Raw genomic sequence first — 20,299 nt, forward strand, 5'->3', positions numbered from 1 at the left:
TCAGGTGGTTCTGCTCAGTGGTCACCTGGACAGCTGGGACGTGGGCCAGGGCGCTATGGATGATGGGGGCGGAGTCGCTATTTCCTGGGAGGCACTTTCTTTGATCAGAGACTTAGGTGAGACCTGTAAAGTTGGTAACATCGGAATAAAAAAAACAACAACAAATTGCAAAAAACAGTCTATCCATCACGTGACTAAATATTAAGAAAGTGCCAGTGACTTCGGCTGCATTTACACTGCAGGTCTTGATGCACAATTCCGATTTGGTGACTATATCCGATTTTTTTGACGACCCACTTACATCATCTTTTAAAATCGACCCGTATCCGATATTTGCATTTACACTGTACACTGGCAAAACAGCCCAAGATGTTCTTAACCGGAAAAGGAAGTAAAACGGCGCGATATGCTATGGGCGCAGACAAAATGATTATACAATGTTTTGCTGTCTGCACTTTTCCACACATCTTAAAAGGTCAGCAAAACATTTATCTCGTAAGGCAGAGAAAAAGAGGAGAGCCCTTGACAGGGCTGCCAGGTTTTTACAACATAATCCACCCAATTGCAACTCAAAACTGTGTTAAAATAGCCCAATTCTGCAGGAAAACCACGGACTTGGCAACACTGGCCCTTGATTGCAGTTCGTGTCCACCTGAGTTGACGTCATTCGCCTCTGTCCTTTTTTCAATGACGTACGGCTTGCATTTACTGGAGAATAACCGATTTGACCGCTTACATGGCAGAAGCAATTGAATGTATCCGATTCAAATGTATTACACATATGAGTGAGGCCTGAATCTGATCTGAGGATATCGGAATCCATGTGTTTTTTTCCTGCTTACAAGTTCACATGTCATATCCAATCCGGGCCACATGAGAGGAAATAATCGGAATTGGGTCACTTTGAACCATGCAGTGTAAATGGGGCCTTTGATAGCACACGAGAAACGTTCTAAGCTGTTTTATGATTTTATTTGAATAGCGCTTTTCACAATACATATTGTTTCAAAAGCTTCACAGAGAATACGTGCGTCTACATTACAATTTACAGTGGTTTGTTATCAGAGGAGACTGTGTCCAAGTTACGCATTTCAGAAATGTACATATACAAAGCATACAGTTAGCTAACAATGTATTATTAATAAAAATAAAAATAAATAAAGGCACAGACAATGGGCTATGTAAAGCATGTTGTAATTGGTTAGGGTATATAGAATTGAGCATGAGAATCTGAAGTCCTCGCAGGAGTTGGAGTCGTCTCTTCACAGGTGATGGTAATCTGAAGTCTTCATAAGAGGCTGGATGCAGACTAGAACTGAAAGTGCTTTCCAATTCTTATTTGTGCATCCTCGTTTCGTTTTCTTGTTTCCTTTCCTCGCCCCTTAGCTCCACTCCTTCAGAGGGAAGGACGCAAGGAAGGAAAAGACGCGAGGACGGAGGAATTGAATCAAGTGAAATGATATATCCTCGCTCCCTTTAACATCACTTACATTTATGCATTTAGCAGACGCTTTTTTTATCCAAAGTGACTTAAAACGGAGTACAGGACGTGATCTGTCATAAAGAGGGGAAAAAACGCAAATACAAATTATAAATACAAAGATTTGTATACTCAGAGTAGCAAAAACCAGAAACGGGAGGGAAAAGAGAAAAAGTAGTGGACGAAGAGTTTAAAGTGTTTATTTTATTTTATTAAGTGCTCATGGAAGAGATGAGTTTTTACCTTTCTTTTGAATGAAGTGAGTGATTCTGCCATGCGTATGGAGGACGGAAGATCGTTCCACCAACCAGGAACAGTGAATGAAAAAGTTCTGGAAAGGGATTTCATGCCTCTCTGCTTGGTCACTTCAAAGCGTCATCAATTAATGATGACTGCACCGCTGGATTTAATCGGGATTCTTAAACATTAGCGATAGCTATTCTATTTCTATAGAATATATTTATATTGTAAGCTTCAACTTACACAAAATACCACATTTGTCCATATTTTATTTAATATTACCAGTTATTATTAACAACAAATTATTCTCAGTTATTAACAGCTTTTTATTTGTTGTATAATACTAGTTTCTATTAGTTTTTTTCATTTGTGCTTTGATATAATTCTGCAACTGTCAGTTGTTGTTATTTGACATACATTGGTGTCTTGTACATGTAAAACAATAATAATAATAATAATGAATAAACTGTGGCATGATGTGAGGGGGGAGGAGAATTAATGCGTGCGTGACGTTTAGTCGATAAAACACTTCCTCAAAGGATACACATGTTTATCCTCGCTCATGACTGCTCACAAAGCCTCCTCACTCCTCCATCCTCACCTCCTCGCGGTGCAATTAGAGAATTGAGATCTCCTACAAGATGGCTGAGCTCCATCGGTTTCCAGGTCATAGGATGGAGGGCAGAGGAGCGAGGAAACGAGGAGGGATATTGAGAAGCACCCTGACACTTTCTAGTTACCTTGGGATGGGCATCCCAAGATAAATCAGAACAGGAAAATAATTAGCGTAGCTGCTGTTCAAAGCATCACACAAAGACAATCATGTGCACTGATATAACTGGAAAACATTTTCTAAAATTTTTAGTAGACAACCTGGTCTCTTTATTAGTAGATATTGTGTCTACAGGGATACAAACATTCTTTTTTGTAAGTTATGATAGGTGCTGAAACATATAATATGGACACACATATATGACAACATCAAAACATAAACATTATTACTAGTTTACAGCTACAGTATATGAAAATATGAGATCTTTACAACAAATATATTTTATATTTTATTGATATAGTTTAGATCCCTTAATCTCCAACCCCATGCCTATTCTGTCAGGGGCTGCTGAATGAATAATGAAGACTTTGACAAGACTAGACAGGGCACGACAAGGAAGTGACATGTGTGAGTTCAAACAGCAGGGCAGGGGACAGATGACGGGGAGGGAGGATGACCACTGAGACAACGAACTTGAGGATAGCTTGGGAGGCAACACCAGGCAGGGCGATGGTGGGAAAATCAGGCAGGAACACCAGGAACCTGAGGCTTGATGAGGGCACAGGGCAGAAACCAACACACACACACACACACACACACACACACACACACACACACACACACACACACACACACACACACACACACACACACACACACACACACACACACACACACACACACACACACACACACACACACACACACACACACACACACACACACACAACAAGACTCTAGACAAGACAATGACACCTATGACAAAAGAAAACAAAATAACCTAAATAACTGGAGCTAGCAAAAAAGAAAAATATATATAACCAAGCTCTATAAATGACTGAAACTAAAAAGCAAAATAAAATCAAACAAGACTGCACTCTTACAGAAAACAAGAGAGAAACTAAAAAGTAAAGCTAGCAAACAAGGCAGAGCTAAAAAATAAGTCAAGGAAAATAAAGACAAGAACAAGACTAGAGTAAAAACAAAAGAACAAAAAAAACTAGATTTTAACACAAAAAGGATATAATCTGACTATAGCCCCGTTTCCACCAAAATTATCCGGAACAATTTGTACCAGGAACTTTTTTACAGGAACTTTTCTCCCCCCCAGACCTGCAGCTGTCTGCGTTTCGACCGCGATTAATATGGCGTTTAAATGAAGTCAAAAGTCGCGCGCACGAAAACCACGAGCACGCGAATAAACCCAAGCGCGCAAAACAGACCCACGAGAGGAAAATAGCAACGCGAGAGCGCATCTGTGCACCCGCGAGAGCGCATCTGTGCAGCCGCGAGCGCATTTGTACACCGCGAGCGCGCGAAACAGTATTTAGGGGCGGAAATGAATACTAGCGCAAGCCCCTGCTGCCTAGCTCGCACAACTGCAAATGAGCGCTCGCGTGACTACTCAACACTCGCTCGCTCCTCGAGTTGACTTTTGACACTTTGAGGGCGGGGCAATGACTTTTGTCTTCCCACCTGTGATTGGTCATTTGTTTAATCAGTTTTACTCTTGTTTAAACATGTAGCAGGACTAGGACAAGGCACGTTTTAAGGAACCATTATGTCGGACCCTGAGCAGGTAATTTAATTTTTAAGTCTTTGTGTTTCGAGTGCAATATATTCAATATATGAAATTGTATTGTACAATTTCGAAGGTATTTTGTTTACAATCATCTTGAATAGTTTGTATAGGACCTTAACACCAAAAAAGATAAGCTAATTTAAGATAAAGCTGACTAACCCATAAATGTAGGATGTTAAAGGTTAGTTTTGACCTACATTGACAACATACAGTAAATAAATCATCGCTGAGTAGCATTTCTAGCTACTTAACAAAGCTAGTATGCTAATGTATAAACAAAGCAGCGTAAATGCAATCTTTGTGATTTATTTATCTGACACATGGTGCTGGATGTTCCGCTTGTGCCCGTATAAGGTCAAAGAGCTCTTGCAAAGCCTGGGTGATACCACCCATTGGGCCACTGAATCTGCATTAACGACAACAGCTGGGGCAACAGCCTTAGTCCTAATGGGTTGTTATCATAGCTATCAAAATCCATTGTTTTGTATTTTGCGTACGTGAGTTTTTGTTGTACATGTCTATAAAAATAAAAAATAAAAAAAAAATTGTACTGTGCTAATTAATTGAGATTTCTTACAGCTCTTACAGGTTGTTGGCCTTGTCTGTTTCGTCGCTTCTATTACTCTCCCCTTTTTTGTAAGTCGCTTTGGATAAAAGCGTCTGCTAAATGATTAAATGTAAATGTAAATGATAGCAGGGGGTACTTGTATGTGACTGGACAGGGCCTCCAGAATATACAGCTCCTGACGACACAGAAACTCCAGATAATCTAAATCCAGTGGTATTGTGCTGAAGGCCTGTTGCAACTTGTGTAAAATATTTGCCAAAAAGTGGTGTCTTAGCTATTGACAGAACAAAGAATAATTAATGAGATGTTAAGATACCATGTCACTTTTGTGATAAACACACTTCAAAAGTTGAAAGGGTTACATTATCTCTACTCATCCTTTGAGTCGAGGAAAGTATTATAAAAAAATAGATAATGAGCATCAAATTTTGATTTTACTTACTAATTTCCCTATTTCAAACATGGTCTTAGTAGTACATCTATCAAAATAATTTTCTTAATTGTTTGCATATAGGATGACAGAAAACCTCAAAATGTCACTTTTTTTTGTTTTACACTTTTTACAGGGTCACATAGACCATCAGCAGAAAAACGCTTTCAGTGATGTAACCCTTAAGTTTCACTGATGCCGTTTGTAATGTGTTCTAATCATTTTATAAACGGCATTACGATAATAGCAATAGGGGTCGGTGCTGTGGTTTGAATAAATTACAAAGATTGCATTTACGCTGCTTTGTTTAGTACATTAGCATACTAGCTTTGTTAAGTAGCTAGAAATGCTACTCAGCGATGATTTATTTACTGTATATTTTCAATGTAGGTCAAAACTAACCTTTAACATCCTACATTTATGGGTTAGTCAGCTTTATCTTAAATTAGCTTATCTTTTTTGGTGTTAAGTTCCTATACAAACTATTCAAGATGATTGTAAACAAAATACCTTCGAAATTGTACAATACAATTTCATATATTGAATATATTGCACTCGAAACACAAAGACTTAAAAATTAAATTACCTACTCAGGGTCCGACATAATGGTTCCTTAAAACGTGCCTTGTCCTAGTCCTGCTACATGTTTAAACAAGAGTAAAACTGATTAAACAAAAGACCAATCACAGGTGGGAAGACAAAAGTCATTGCCCCGCCCTCAAAGTGTCAAAAGTCAACTCGAGGAGCGAGCGAGTGTTGAGTAGTCACGCGAGCGCTCATTTGCAGTTGTGCGCGCTAGGCAGCAGGGGCTTGCGCTAGTATTCATTTCCGCCCCTAAATACTGTTTCGCGCGCTCGCGGTGTACAAATGCGTGCTCGCGGTGTACAAATGCGCTCGCGGCTGCACAGATGCGCTCTCGCGGCTGCACAGATGCGCTCTCGCGGGTGCACAGATGCGCTCTCGCGTTGCTATTTTCCTCTCGTGGGTCTGTTTTGCGCGCTTGGGTTTATTCGCGTGCTCGTGGTTTTCGTGCGCGCGACTTTTGACTTCATTTAAACGCCATAATAAAGTTCCAAGAAGATTAGGCAAATTAGTCCGGTGATGTAGGACTGCACGCGACTGTTCCTCCAAGCCAGTGACGGACAAGGTCTGTCACTTTTCGATATGCATTCGAAGATGACGTGAAATATCCGTAATCGAACTATAAATAAACTATCCGGTTTTTAGCAATTGTTTTCACTGTCGGTGCGTTTACATGGAGCACTCTAATCAGTTTAAAAGTCAAATCTGAAGGAAAATGCTCCATATAAACACCTGATCAATCGTAATAAAAATGTCCAAACTGAATGAAATTATAATCGTTTTGAGATGGGTGGATAAACCTTTTCATGAATCGATCAAACTAAACATTTCACCATGTAAATGACCTGACCGGATTACTTTTGAGTGTGCGTCCTTATGTGATGTAGGCACAGCGCGCGCCTTCACCACTGAAGAGCACACGTCGCGCTCATGCACCAAGCATGACAAGAGAGGAAAATACATTTTTCTGAGGGATAAACTTTTTATTTCATAAGAAGTTATGAAGATAATGTTGGCATAATGACACTGTCCCTAAGCCTATGTAAGCAAACAATCATTAACTACTTCAACTGCGCCTGACATTAGAATTTATTTTTTCTGAGATGATTATTACACTTTACAACAAATGAATAGCTTTTATAAAACCGTAAAGTCCTGGTGGCCGTTGAGAGTTGCTATGGCATCCGTAAACACATTCCAGATGCTGGAGATGACGGCGTTGTAGATAATTGAATATATTCGAATGCATTGCTTGATATTTTAATTCCGTTCGAATTAGATTTTTTTCAAAAATGACAGCCCTAACGGGCAGTAATCATTTTTGTGTGTACCGATTGAAAGATTTAGTGGACTGTTTACATGAGACGTTATCTAAACCGATCTGGTGTTTACATGTGATGACTTTCAATCGCAATCATTTTGTCACATAAGCAGTTTGTCTGCCACATGTCAACGCTGTTTTCTCCAGCAGCTGAATGTGTTAACTGAAGCCATAGCAACTCTTAACTGCCACCAGGACTAATACAGTATTATATTATAAGCTATTTATTTGTTTAAATAATCATCTGAGAAAAAAATAATTCTTCTGTCAGGCGCAGTTAAAGTAAAAACTGCCTGGGGCAATATACGCTGTGTCATTACTCCAACATTATCTTCATAACTTACGAAATAAAAAGTTAACCCCTCAGAAAAATTTACTTTCCTCTCTTGTCAACATGAGCGCGGCGTGTAAGACTGATTATTACTGAACGTAGACCGAACCTCGCAAAAGACTTTTAAAAATGCCGAGTTGAAATGAAATGCTGCGTCAGCTCAACCAATCAGCTTGTTCAGCGCCCAAGTCCCGCCCTCGAAAGTCCCTGAACTTTGAAAAAGTACTACCTCGCGAGTAGGGCCGTTTGGAGGGGGAAATATTTACCCGGAACTTCATTTAGACCCTGGTTCCTGCGGTCTAAACACACCGAGTACCACCCAAAGTTCCTGGTTCCTGGGTTAAGTTCCTGTGGTGGAAACGGGGCTTATGAAACCTAAATCTAGCACTGACTGACAAGTAGCAAGGGAACTGCACACAACAAATGCAACAAACCAGCAAGGACGTAAAGGAAAGTAGCACAATATAAACACCAGCAGCCATATCACCCTGTAGCCCAAGACTGAAGCTAAGCACGGCTGAGCCTGGTCAGTACCTGGATGGGAGACCAACTGGGAAAACCAGGTTTCTGCTGGTAGAGGTGTTAGTGAGGCCAGCAGGGGGCGCTCACCCTGTGGCCTGTGTGGGTCCTAACACCCCAGTATAGTGATGGGGACACTATACTGTCAAAGAGCACCGTCCTTCGGATGAGACGTTAAACCGAGGTCCTGACTCTCTGTGGTCATTAAAAATCCCATAGCACTTCTCGTAAAAGAGTAGGGGTGTAACCCCGGTGTCCTGGCCAAGTTCCCTCCATTGGCCCTTACCAATCATGGCCTCTTAATAATCCCCATCCACTGAATTGGCTCTATCACCCTCTCTCCTCTCCACCTATCGCTGGTGTGTGGTGAGCGCACTGGCGCCATTGTACTGTGGCTGCCGTCGCATCATCCAAGTGGATGCTGCACACTGGTGGTGGTTGAGGAGAGACCCCTGACATGAGTGTAAAGGGCTTTGGGTGTACAGTAGTACATATGAAAGCGCTATATAAATGGCTCATTCATTCATTAATTTATAAAGGGACCAGAGCACATTAATGAAAATGAATGAAACAAGGAATAGAAGGAATGCACGTGACATCACCGTCAGCTGGAGCGACTGCGATTAAGCCCTACTGAGTGGCAAAAAGACTGAGAGACAGCATTGGTTTACAGCGTAAATGCAGCGAAAACACAAAACCGGCCCGGCGCCTGAGGGGGGGCAGTGGGAGGCTTTTCCACGGACCCCATGGACATCGCTGTTCTGAGCTTGAGACGGACTTGATAATAGTTTGTAATTTAAACCACTGCCACCTGCTGCTGCTTCTGCTTTTCGAGGGAAAAGCTGCACATAACTGCTTGTCTAGGATCTGTAATCCTCTGTAAGAATTGGTAATAATGTAGTAGACAGTAATGTAGCCAATCACAGACATGTTTGTAGATTTCTTCAACGCAGTTGGCCAATCACAGGTGTTGAACTTGGAATCCACTCACCGCTCGAGTGTTTATCCTGCTGCTGAGGTCAGTTAACACGCGCGTCAATCCTCTGTAAGTGAAAATAAGAGATTCATTGTATACCAGCTTCACTGATTAATATAGCGGAACTTTGTGAGATTGTGTTTTTTGCATGAGTGACAGCTTTTAGTGATTATAAAGTGTATTACCACATCCACGCTTCAATACACTGACCCATCCGCATACATGTGGGCATCACTCGAAAAATGTAATGACTGAAAGTTATAATTATTCATGTTTAAATCAGGCTCACAAAAATGTACAGAAAACATGATTCCTGGCTGCTTGTCATTATCTATGGATCACTGGATCTTTGGTAAGTTGTAAGGACCACTATATCTAGCCCAACCTTTGGTTTAAACTGATAATCGTTTGCTCTATTCGCATTTTCCTCTATATAATCCAGTCACGCAGCAGCTCTTCTGCCACCTAGCCCCGGCTGAGGGGCGTGTTCCGGCGGGAAATTGACATGGATGCATACCCTTTATAGACCAGACTAAACAAGGGGGCGTAGTAAAAGGAAACGAGGCGGGACAAGAGGAACACATGGCAAAGACAGAACCATGTGCTGACACAACACAAACAGAAATATTAAACAAAGACCTCACAGACAAGGCTTCCAGGGCAGAATGCCGACATATTCATAACCACTTTTACAAAGTATAAACAAAATATATAGAATATAACGAGAAGAAAAATGTACAGTGAAGCATTTTAGTTACATAACTATTTATTAGATATTTTGCTGTGCATGTCAACACGTTGTTAAGCATGACGTAAGTGTGTTGTTAAACACTGCGTACTTCCGTATCGCTTGTGCGAGTTTCACAACACACTTACACCACACTACACAACATGCTGACGGTCACAGCGGACTGAAAGATGGCCAGTAGCGATGATTCATAGTTAACAGCATTTTCTGTGTATTATAGTCACAGCATATTTATAAAATGCCTCTTGTGTCCAATGCAGTGTAACATAAAAACAATGGGGAAAAACAGTCAATTAATTCCATGAATTAAATATTAAAATAAGATGAAATAAAGATTCTTAAACATTTGTTAAAACTTAAAAGACGCCGTCAATATGGTGCATCTAAATATCTATATATGCAAATGTGATTGTATTTGTGGTAGATTTTAATATTAATGTAAAAACAAAAGTATCCATTTCTAAAAATGTGTTATGCATAGTGAATTAAATGCCACTGTATAAAACCATGCGTTTCTGCTGAACAATAGCCACTAATTATCAATGAAAAATGCTGTTAGATGCATGTGTTTAAAAATTCATTATAATTATTTTTTCTTATTATTGTTTTAATTACTATTTTAAAAAAAAATCTTAATATTTTGGTTTTGCAGGCATGTACAGCAACTGTAGAAGTGCAGCAGTGTATAGAGAAGATTCCATTATAATAGAGATTATTAAAATTCCTGCTGAGTGTCAATATGTAATGCGGTGTGAGTCTCTTGGCCCCTCTCCTCTCTATTGTTTCTTTATTGCACAGGCAATACCGAGGGTTGTGCTCATTTGTATTTAAGATCTTTCTCTTGGCAAGGGCCGTCCACAAACACTGGCAAAATAAAGCTATAATGGTGCACAATAACCACAGACAACATGATTAATGTCAGTGCTGGTGGAGTAAGAATTTTAAAAGTTCAACAACATTCGGTTTATCGAGTCCTTTGCCCTATTTTTAATATGTAAGCTTTTATTATTGCAACAGTGTGAGCTATTTATTCAGGATCTATAAAACTACTCGTATTAGCATGTTTTGGTATATTAGGACTTCTTGGCCACATCGTCTGATGTGCCGTTTGACTTTGACAGATGTATACTTTGCAGTTCAGGGGATGGATAGTTCTCCCATCTGAATCATTGAGAAAGCCCAACACAATTAAGCCCAAGATATCTCTCACAGATTTCGCTCTGTTGGAAGTACAGACGAGTTATCAAGTGCCCAGTATGCAACTGTCTGCCTGGCCAGGATCATCTAGCGCGGTCTTCCTAGAATAGTCAGCGTGTAGTCTCTGATGTGTGATCCTGACCTTACATATGCACTTTTATTTTAAAAATAAAGGCAATATTCTCCTGTCCTTTACTGCTAAAAATCAGATTGATGCAAGCCACTAACCTTGATCTCAGCCGGTGAGGCAATATTACAGTGTCTGCATTATGAAAATGTATTCTGAAATATGACGTGGTTGGCTCATACTGTCGATTGCTTGGGTCCCCAGGGCTGCGTCCCAAAAGAACACTGAGGACGGTGCTGTGGTCTGCAGAGGAGCCAGGCGGGGTGGGAGCTGCTCAGTACTTCCAACAGCACAAGGTACACTTCCCTATCACACTAAAGCTATTGCGTTCTGTATTTGGGTATAAATCACTGATTCTTGAGATAAGTGACAAAGCATGACCTATACACAAAAGCCCTCTTTATAGTAAAAAAAAAAGCTTTTATTTTGAAATATTTTTATTATTATTATTTTTCTATACTTGTAAAAATACATGAAATTTAACCTGTCCACAGCATGAGGTCACAATGTAAAACTGCCAAACAAAGTGGTTAAAAATGCAGCATATTCAAAAATATACACTTAAATTGAAAGACAAATATCTGTAATATATCAAACGATACAAAAAAAAAGTCATGAATTATATTATCCATAAAAAAGGCTATATATAATTCTGAATAAATCATGCAATGTCATGGTCAGCTTTACTCTAAGGACCACTTTCCTATTTTCTGCTCGTTGTGGATCTCACCATAGATATACATAAAAAAGACTTGATTTCTCGTGCACGCTATTGGCCAATGGAGGTCGATGTCCGCAACTGGCGGCCATCTTGTCACAGGCTGCTCACTCACTCGTAACAGTGTGTTTTAATGGTGCGTGTACTTTTAAATAACCATAACTTGCTCAATTTTCAACCAATTTTCAAAAAGTTTCGTTTGTTATAAACGCCAGAGATGTAGTTATGACACTACATACTTATGAATAATTATAACCATGGACTTCAATATAATAGTAACATTGAACAGAAGAGATAGGTTGAATATGCACACGCACAAGGTTTTTATGTTAAATCAATATATAGGGTACTAAAACTGTACAGAATGGCAAAATGAGAAATTATAAATATATACCCTTTACTAAAAACTAGGGGTGACGCCAAATAGACAAAGATTCGATGCATCGTTATACTCTTTAAAATTAAATAATTTTAAAGAGTAAATAACTTGTTACTTTCAATGAAAATCAATAATAAAGACTTTTGAAAGGAATTTTAATTACTGAAGTTACTTACCGAAATTCGTGTAGGTCATAAATTCAAATCGTAATGGTCATAAAAAGGTCTTAAAACGTCTTAAATTTGATTGATTAAACCCTGCAGAAACCCTGAGTACAGATGATTCTAGCAGCATCCAAACATGGTAGTCTGTTCTTTACACAAATTAAGTTGCTTAAAAAACATTATCTTGGACACACTATACATAAGATAGGGTCACAGGTGAGGGTCATGTAAGGGTCACTGGTGAGTCATAAATTCCGGAAGGACTCTTCACATCTGGGATACTGTTGAACTCTCCTGGATAATATTCCTTTGGCATGGTTACATGCCTCTAAAAATAATAAACAACCCTTGCAAGCACAATTAGATTAAACATATGCAATATCTTTTCCCTTCAAGGCTGAGTTTTGTCAGGACTTCACTGGTACCTGAAAACTACATCCACCGAGAGCACTGATGCAAACTTCCACACATGATTAGCTGCCATGGTTCAACATATAGTGACCAATGGTGTTATAAATCCTATAAATAATTACACATGCTAAGTCACTACATGTGCTAAAAGACACAGTTGTCTTTACACATCTCATACAGCTATCATTAGATATACATAAGTTTGAGTCAAAAAAACAATTATCTTTCTAAAATATGTTAGTTTGGTCATACAACCAAATTAACATAATTACAAAACAAGTAAATATTTATTCTCTGGAAGCCGGGCTAAAAGGGGTTTACACTTAAGGCATTCCTGACATGGGTCAGACCTTCACCTCTCAGATACCAAATACAGACATTGCTTGTAACAGAAATACCAGAATAGATACACTGGTTTTCATAAAAGTATGATTTCCAATTTATTATAAAGTACAAGAGAATGGATTGTAAATCCACCCCCTTTACAATTTACAACTGTAAAACCGCTAATTTAAAGAGTTAGTTCACCCAAAAATTCTGTCATTAATTACTTACCCTAATGTCGTTTGACACCTGTGAGACCTCCATTCATCTTCGGAACACAAATTAAGATTTTTGTTGAAATCCGATGGCTCAGAAAAGCCTCCATTGGCCACAATGTAATGTCCTCTCTCAAGACCCATAAAGGCACTAAAGACGTCTTTACAACGTCCATCTCACTACAGTGGCTCTTCAATAATTTCATGAAGCAACGAGAATAGTTTGCGTAAAAAAAAACACCTAAATAACGACTTATGCGATCGCTGATTTCGAAACACAGCTTTGTAAAGCTTTGAAGTGTTATGAATCAGTTTATTGAATCAGTGATTAAGATCGCCAAAGTCACATGATTAGACACGCGATCCAAATCATGAATCGATACACTGATTCATTAAGCTCAGAGGCTTCAGCAAGCTGTTTTGTAACAGAACTATATAAGTTGTTATTTAGGTTTTTTTTGTGTGCACAAAAACTAATTCTCGTCGCTTCATGAAATGATTATAGACCCACTGTAGTGAGATGGACTTTGTAACGACGTCTTTAGTGCATTTTATGGGTCTTGAGAGAGGATAGGACATTGGTGTCAATGAAGGCCTGTCTGAGCCATCGGATTTCAACAAAAATATCTTCATTTGTGTTCCGAAGATGAACAGAGATCTTACGGGTGTTGAACGGCACATGGGTAAGTAATTAAAGGAACACTCCTCTTTTTTTGAAAATAGGCTTATTTTCCAAGTCCCTTAGAGTTATACAGTTGAGTTTTAACTTTTTTTAATCCATTCAGCCGATCTTTATATCTGGCGGTACCACTTTTAGCATAGCTTAGCAAACATCATTGAATCATATCGGTCCATTAGCATCAGTGCTCAAAAAATAACCAAAAACTTTCAATATTTTTCCTATTTAAAACTTGACACTTCTATAGTTACATCGTGTACTAAGACCAACGAAAAATGAAATGTATAAATTTTTATAGACCGTTATAGCTAGGAACTGCTTTCTCATTCCTGCGTAGGAACTTTGTGGCCGTCATGGGTGCAGCGGCGCAATGATATTACACAGCGCCTGAAAATACGCAAACTTCTGTCAACATTCCACCGTAACAATCTAGGTGTTTCTCAATGTCAAGGATGCTTCCTTGGAAGGACTGATCCTTCCAAGTCACTTCCTTCAGAGGCTAGGCGAGGCTCCTCTTTAGCATTCGGAGAACACGTAAATGGAACAGGCTAGCAAGTGCACGTCATTGCGTCATTACGTCAGTGAAAAGGTCCGTTGGCCATCAATAATGTTATTTGTAGTAGTAATTTGTACCGGCATTTAAAAGTTAAACTTTACTTATATTTACTACGGTTATAACAAATGTTTGGTAACGTAAATAAAAGCATTGTGGCAAGCAGCGATGTGAGGGTCCGTGAGAGCGGGCCGGTGGAGTGATAATGAGCGGCAGCTGATCGCCACACCGGTCTCGGCTCACGGCAGTGACCGGAGTATAATTGGAGGAGCGTGGAAGACGAGAGAGGACTTGGCCTGGACTTTATGTTATGGTTTGTTTATGTTTTATTATGTGTGTGCGGGCAGTCGCCCGCGTTACTTTCGTTTTGTTTATTATTTATTATAAAGTTGTTGAACGTTCGCCGGTTCCCGCCTCCTTCCTTTCCCATCTACAAACCCCGATACAAGCATATTTGCCCCATTCACGCTCCGACTCCGGGAACGTCTGAAGATAGCAAAGCTGCGCGCATAGGATTGTGGGTGATTTGAGAACGCGAAGTGCGCGAAGGCTACTCATATGCATCCTTTCCTGTATATGGCATATTTTTCGAACGAAGGACTCGGTCCTTGGTTGAAATTCGAGGATCCTCGACATTGGAACAGTCCTTCGACGAGTGTCGATGACGTGGCATCCTCGGAATTCTGGCTTCCGAGGATCCTTCCTTGACATTGAGAAACGCCTTCTGCTTGCACAGAGAACCCGTCTTGTAACCATGGAGACGTTTGTGAGAAACGCAAATCCCAAAAATGTATCTATTTGAACCGGAATAACAGTTACACTGAAGACAAGCTTTTAAAATGTGAAAGAGAAAGTGTGGCTGAACAGACTGGGGCAGAAGGGACGAGGAGAGCAGATTCGAACTGGTGAGTCAGAGAAGAGTCAAAATTCAAGGAAAAAATGGTCACATGTGGATTCGGTCTTCCAACCTTTTGATTTTGACTAACTGTTAATGTAATATATGTGAATGAAAAATGCTAAGACGATGCTGCTTATTATGAAGACAGAGAGAGTGCGCACACTCTGCTCTTTCTCTCTGTCACTCAACTAACACGCGCCCTGTCATCTATCACTCATAAATCACAATAACTGATCGAATAAGGCTTTGACGGGGAGACACGTTCCGAAGCCTCAGCACACAAAGTAACATCACTAACGTCGTAGTATTTTGTACCATAGAAACTGTGTAGATAAACAATACAGACAATTCCACATTATATTTTAATCAAACTATACACTTCCTCACCATAACTCTACAAAGAAAACTACTAACCGTCAGTGGCGCCACCAGGGGGTGGCCAGGGGTGGCCACGGCCACCCCTGGACAACCCCTGGCCACCCCACTGGCCACCCCGCTGGCCATGGCGTAGGTTTGGGGGGGACGCTAGGTACTAGTCCCAATCAATATTTAGAATAAGCAAAATGACGCGTCCCGTATCGGACGCGATGCACAAGATTGGGTTTTAGCGGCGCTTTGCTGCCATAGCGACGGAGTCTCGAGAGCATGTGCTGGAAACTTGCGCGGTTTTTAAAAACATGTCGCGCTCGCGTCCACAGTTTAAATGCAAGAGGATTTCCAGATATAGGGCTGAATAGAAAAAAAAGGTATCATGAGTGGGTCTGTCCAGTAACTTACGATGAACCTATACAAACTGCACCCTTTGCAGAGAAGCATTTCAGTGTCTCAGACTGTCTGACTTAAAGCATGCGATGACAGACACATCCGTGAACTAAAGGTAGGCTTATTGTTTTTTTAATGGATAATATAATATTCCATACATTATCAGAGCTTGGCAGACTTATTTTTCTAGACATTAGAACGGTTAATTAATAGATTATAGCCTATTAATGTTATCAATTTATCATTTAGCAGTTTGATATTTAAAAAATATTTAGATTAAAATGGGACAAATAATTACACAATAATATAGTCATAATAGTAAATTAATAAAGAGGATTAAACATTTTTGAATTTCAGAATTGTCGGTAAAGTGGTTACTGGTTCAGAATGACTGCTTAAAGAGACAGTGCACCCAAAAATGAAAAATCTGTCATAATTTCCTCACCCTCAAGTTGTTCCAAACCTGTATGCATTTCTTTATGTAGAACACATATGAAGACACATTCCTACCATGGAAGTCAATGTTGCCCCCAAAGCAAACATTTGGTTACAAACGTTCTTCAAAATATATTATTTTATGTTCAACAGAACGAAGAAACTCATACAGGTTTGGAACATCATGAGGGAGTGTAAATGATGACAGAAATTTCATTTTTGGGTGAACTATCCCTTTAAAGTAGACCAATACAGGCTACTAAAGAGATCTTTAGAAATAAATAAAATAATCAAAAGTAAAATAATTTAAAATGTGTTCTGTTGCAAGTTTACATACTTGATTCCATGTTTATTGTTGAGCTGCTGTCATTGTTTCATTGTCACTCTTATCACTCTTTAATTGCCAAGTTCATAAATTATTTTCAAAAACGGATTCAAAACTGATTTGGAAAAAAAAAAACATACACAAAATAACTTATTTTCAATATAAAAAGTGATTGTGGACTGGATATTTTTTGACCTTTTATCACAGTCTTGGACATGTCAAAGATTAGTAACAACACTGGCTCTGATGCGTTGTTAGTTTGTGTGCAGCATCAGATTTAAATTTTTTTAATCCCTCCTTTATATGCAGTTATTATACTCTATACAAATGCCAGACACTAAGCTTCTTCTTTTTTTCTTCAGCACAGGCCTATCTAAAGGGTTAATGGTGCCACCTGGTTATCAACTGTAAAAATTACACATTTTACCTCTTCCCAACTGGGAAAACCACCAACAACCAAGAATGCGAGTATATGGTGTCATGGCTTTCCAATAATTTTTTTTGGGCTATAATGGAAGTCAATGGGGCAAAAACAGCCATGAACAGTAAATAAGGGAGGGAAAATCTGATGCTGCACAAAAACTAACAATGCATCAAAGCTAAAGTTGTTACAAATCTTTGACATGCCCAAGACTTTTATATATGTATTTTATATTTAAAATAAGTCATTTTGTGTGTATGTTTTTTTTTTTTTTTCAAATCCGTTTTGAAAATCATTTATGAACTTGGAAAATAAAGAGTATTATTATTTTGGTACTGGATAATTTGAACTGAAGAGCCTCATAAATTAATAGACTTATTAATAAACTTTGCGCGCTCAGACAGCAACAGGTCAGCTCATGCCCGTCAGTCAACAATTTCAAAAGAAGTTATCGTTAGAAGACGAAGACTACTGGTAAGTAAATAAGTAAAAAAATATTTTTTAGTAAAAGACGACGCGGAATTATGTGTCGTGACGTGCTACAGGCCGGTTTACTACACCAGTAGAATACAATTCTGAAATTATGGTTTCTAGTTTTGGTGTGCCACCCCAAGATTTTAAGTGGCCCCATCTGGCCACCCCTATGAAAAATTTCTGGAGGCGCCACTGCTAACCGTGTATACTGTATAAACCAAATGGCCGCGCAAACCCCCACGCTAAGTAATTGCATTCACAGGTAACGTTAGCTAAAGACAACAGCAGTGCTTTTCAATCTGGTCTTTCAAGCTAACAAAAAAATAAAATAATGTTATACTTACAGCCAAGGGGGATGATACACTTTGCCCTGTCTGACCATATCCCGCAGTTTCTTGTTTGAATTTACCTGTGTTTTGATATCTATGGTTCAGAGCAGTCAACCACTGATTCTTTCACTCCTTGTTTTGTTGGTATTCTGTAAAACATGATGGACCTTCGACTCACTATCACAGCTCTATACAACACACAGAACCATGGCTAATCGCACAGTAAATCCACTACATAATTTGCCGGCTGCAACTCTGCATTATCTGCAACGACACAAACTTAGTACCGGCCGCATTGGAAGTTACCTATCTGAGGACTACTTTCAGGCGCTGCGTAATATCACTGAACCCATGGTACGACCGCAAAGTTTCATAATTATTACGCAGGAATGAGAAAATAGGTCCTATCTATATCTGTATAAAAGTCTAAACTTTTAATTTTATGTTGGTCTTAGTACACAATGTAACTGCTGAATAGTCAAAAAATATTATCTTTGAAAAAGTAAAGTCTTTGGTCATCTTTGAGACCGATGCTAATGATTCAATGATGTATGCTAAGCTATGCTAAAAGTGGTACCGCCAGATACAGAGATCGGCTGAATGGATTCAAAAACGTTAAAACTCAACTTGTATAACTCTAAGGAACTTGGAAAATGAGCCTAATGTTACTTAAATGACAGAATTTTCTTTTTTGGGTGAACTAACCCTTCAAGGCTGATGCATTAAAGGGACAGTTCACCCAAAAATAAACACTCTAACATCATTAATTCACCTCAGGTTATTCTAAACAAGTATTAGTTTTTTGCTTCTGCTGAACACAAGATAAGGTATTTTAAAGGAACACAACAACTTTTTTGGGACTTTAGCTTATTCACTGTGTGCTCCACAGTTAGATACATCCATACATACCATTCTCATCTCCGTGCATGACATAACTCTGTCTGACGCACCCACCTCTAGCCTAACGACTGGAGGTAAATGGCTCTGAAGCAATGAAAATACATTTTGGTCCCAAAATCACAAAAACTGAGACTTTATTCAGCATTGTCTTCTTTTCCGGGTCAGTTTTCAATCCATGTTCGCGACTCCGCAGTGACGCTGATGACGTGTTATCTGGTGTGTCATGTCTTTCAAAATATCAAATCATGAGAAGGGGAGGTAAGTTCAGGCTGTAAAATGCCATGTGGTGCAAATGTTCATGAATGAATAATAACAAAACAACAATAATAATAAATATTTAAAAAATGATAGTACTGGATTATTATGTTATTACTTTAATGGTTACATTTTTAGTTTTTAATTAAATTAAACATTTTCTCTCAACTTATTTAACCATGGGCATGGGGTACTTTTTATCCCTGTGTGCACCAAACCCTCATGCATTTGTTTAAAGTTCAATTAGTTTCTGACATTTGAGTATGGTGGAGTTTTTAGATGAGAGCAGAGGATTTTCCTTGAAACCCTCCAGAACATCTTGTGACGATGTAGGTTATGTTTGATTTTTTCCAAGGCTTTCTGACCCCAAGACTCAACTAATCTCTGCAATTCTCCAGCTAGGATCCTTGGAGAGTCTCTGACCACACACACGTCCTATTCCATGCAGATTCATAACATCTCCTATTGACTGGGTCTTCTTAATTATTGCCCTGATGGTGGAAATGGGAGTTTTCGATCCACTTTCCCTTTTGTGAAGCTCAACAATATTTTGCTCTTTTCTCTAGTAAGCAAGCCAACAGTAAGCCATGGTTCATTTTATGTTCCTAGTCACCCTGATGTGCTGAAAAATTAAATTTGAATGGGAATATACTTACCATCATAAGATACTTTATAGGGGTACCAGTATTTGTGGCCAACATGTATTAAATAAAGACATTTATTTCATAATGTGCCCAGCATTCATTAGTTTTACTTCAAAGGTTAGATTTTTGTGATTTTTAAAACATAAAGATCAAAAGAGTAAACAATTCCGTCTTTGCTCATATTTAACAAGAATGCTAATAATTCTGATCACGACTGTATCAGTTAAGCCAAGCATGTTTCAGACATTTATTGTAGCACATTTGTCTATGTTCATTGTGTAAGTCCTCGTGTCCCTGAGAGCACTTTTATCCTGATTGTACACAGTACCATCACAAAAAGTTCTGTTTAGAATGATTTAAATAGCCTATTTTTTCTGTGTTGGATTAAGGCATCGGACAAAAAGGTTTTACTAGGTTTCTGTGGTGTCTGTTTTAATGCTGAAAGTATTCTCAGAGTTTATCCTAATTTTAGCAGGAGGAGCAAATTGAACCTTTCTGTCAATAATGCATTACTTTGACTCTTCTGGTTTAGGAGCGAAC

At 39.0% G+C, this 20,299-nt stretch overlaps 1 protein-coding gene across 2 annotated transcripts in view; it reads left to right on the forward strand.

Moving 5' to 3' along the window:
• Positions 1–20,299, forward strand: part of LOC137083832 (carboxypeptidase Q-like) — a 90,319-nt gene that overhangs the window by 45,236 nt on the left and 24,784 nt on the right. For both annotated transcript variants that reach the window (XM_067449777.1, XM_067449778.1), the window contains exons 5-6: positions 5–116; positions 11,078–11,169. In XM_067449777.1, the coding sequence (XP_067305878.1) occupies positions 5–116; positions 11,078–11,169 (204 nt within the window). The remainder of the gene's footprint in view (positions 1–4; positions 117–11,077; positions 11,170–20,299) is intronic.

The sequence above is a fragment of the Pseudorasbora parva genome, chromosome 7 (assembly GCF_024679245.1).
Source record: "Pseudorasbora parva isolate DD20220531a chromosome 7, ASM2467924v1, whole genome shotgun sequence".
Classification (NCBI taxonomy): Eukaryota; Metazoa; Chordata; class Actinopteri; order Cypriniformes; family Gobionidae; genus Pseudorasbora; species Pseudorasbora parva.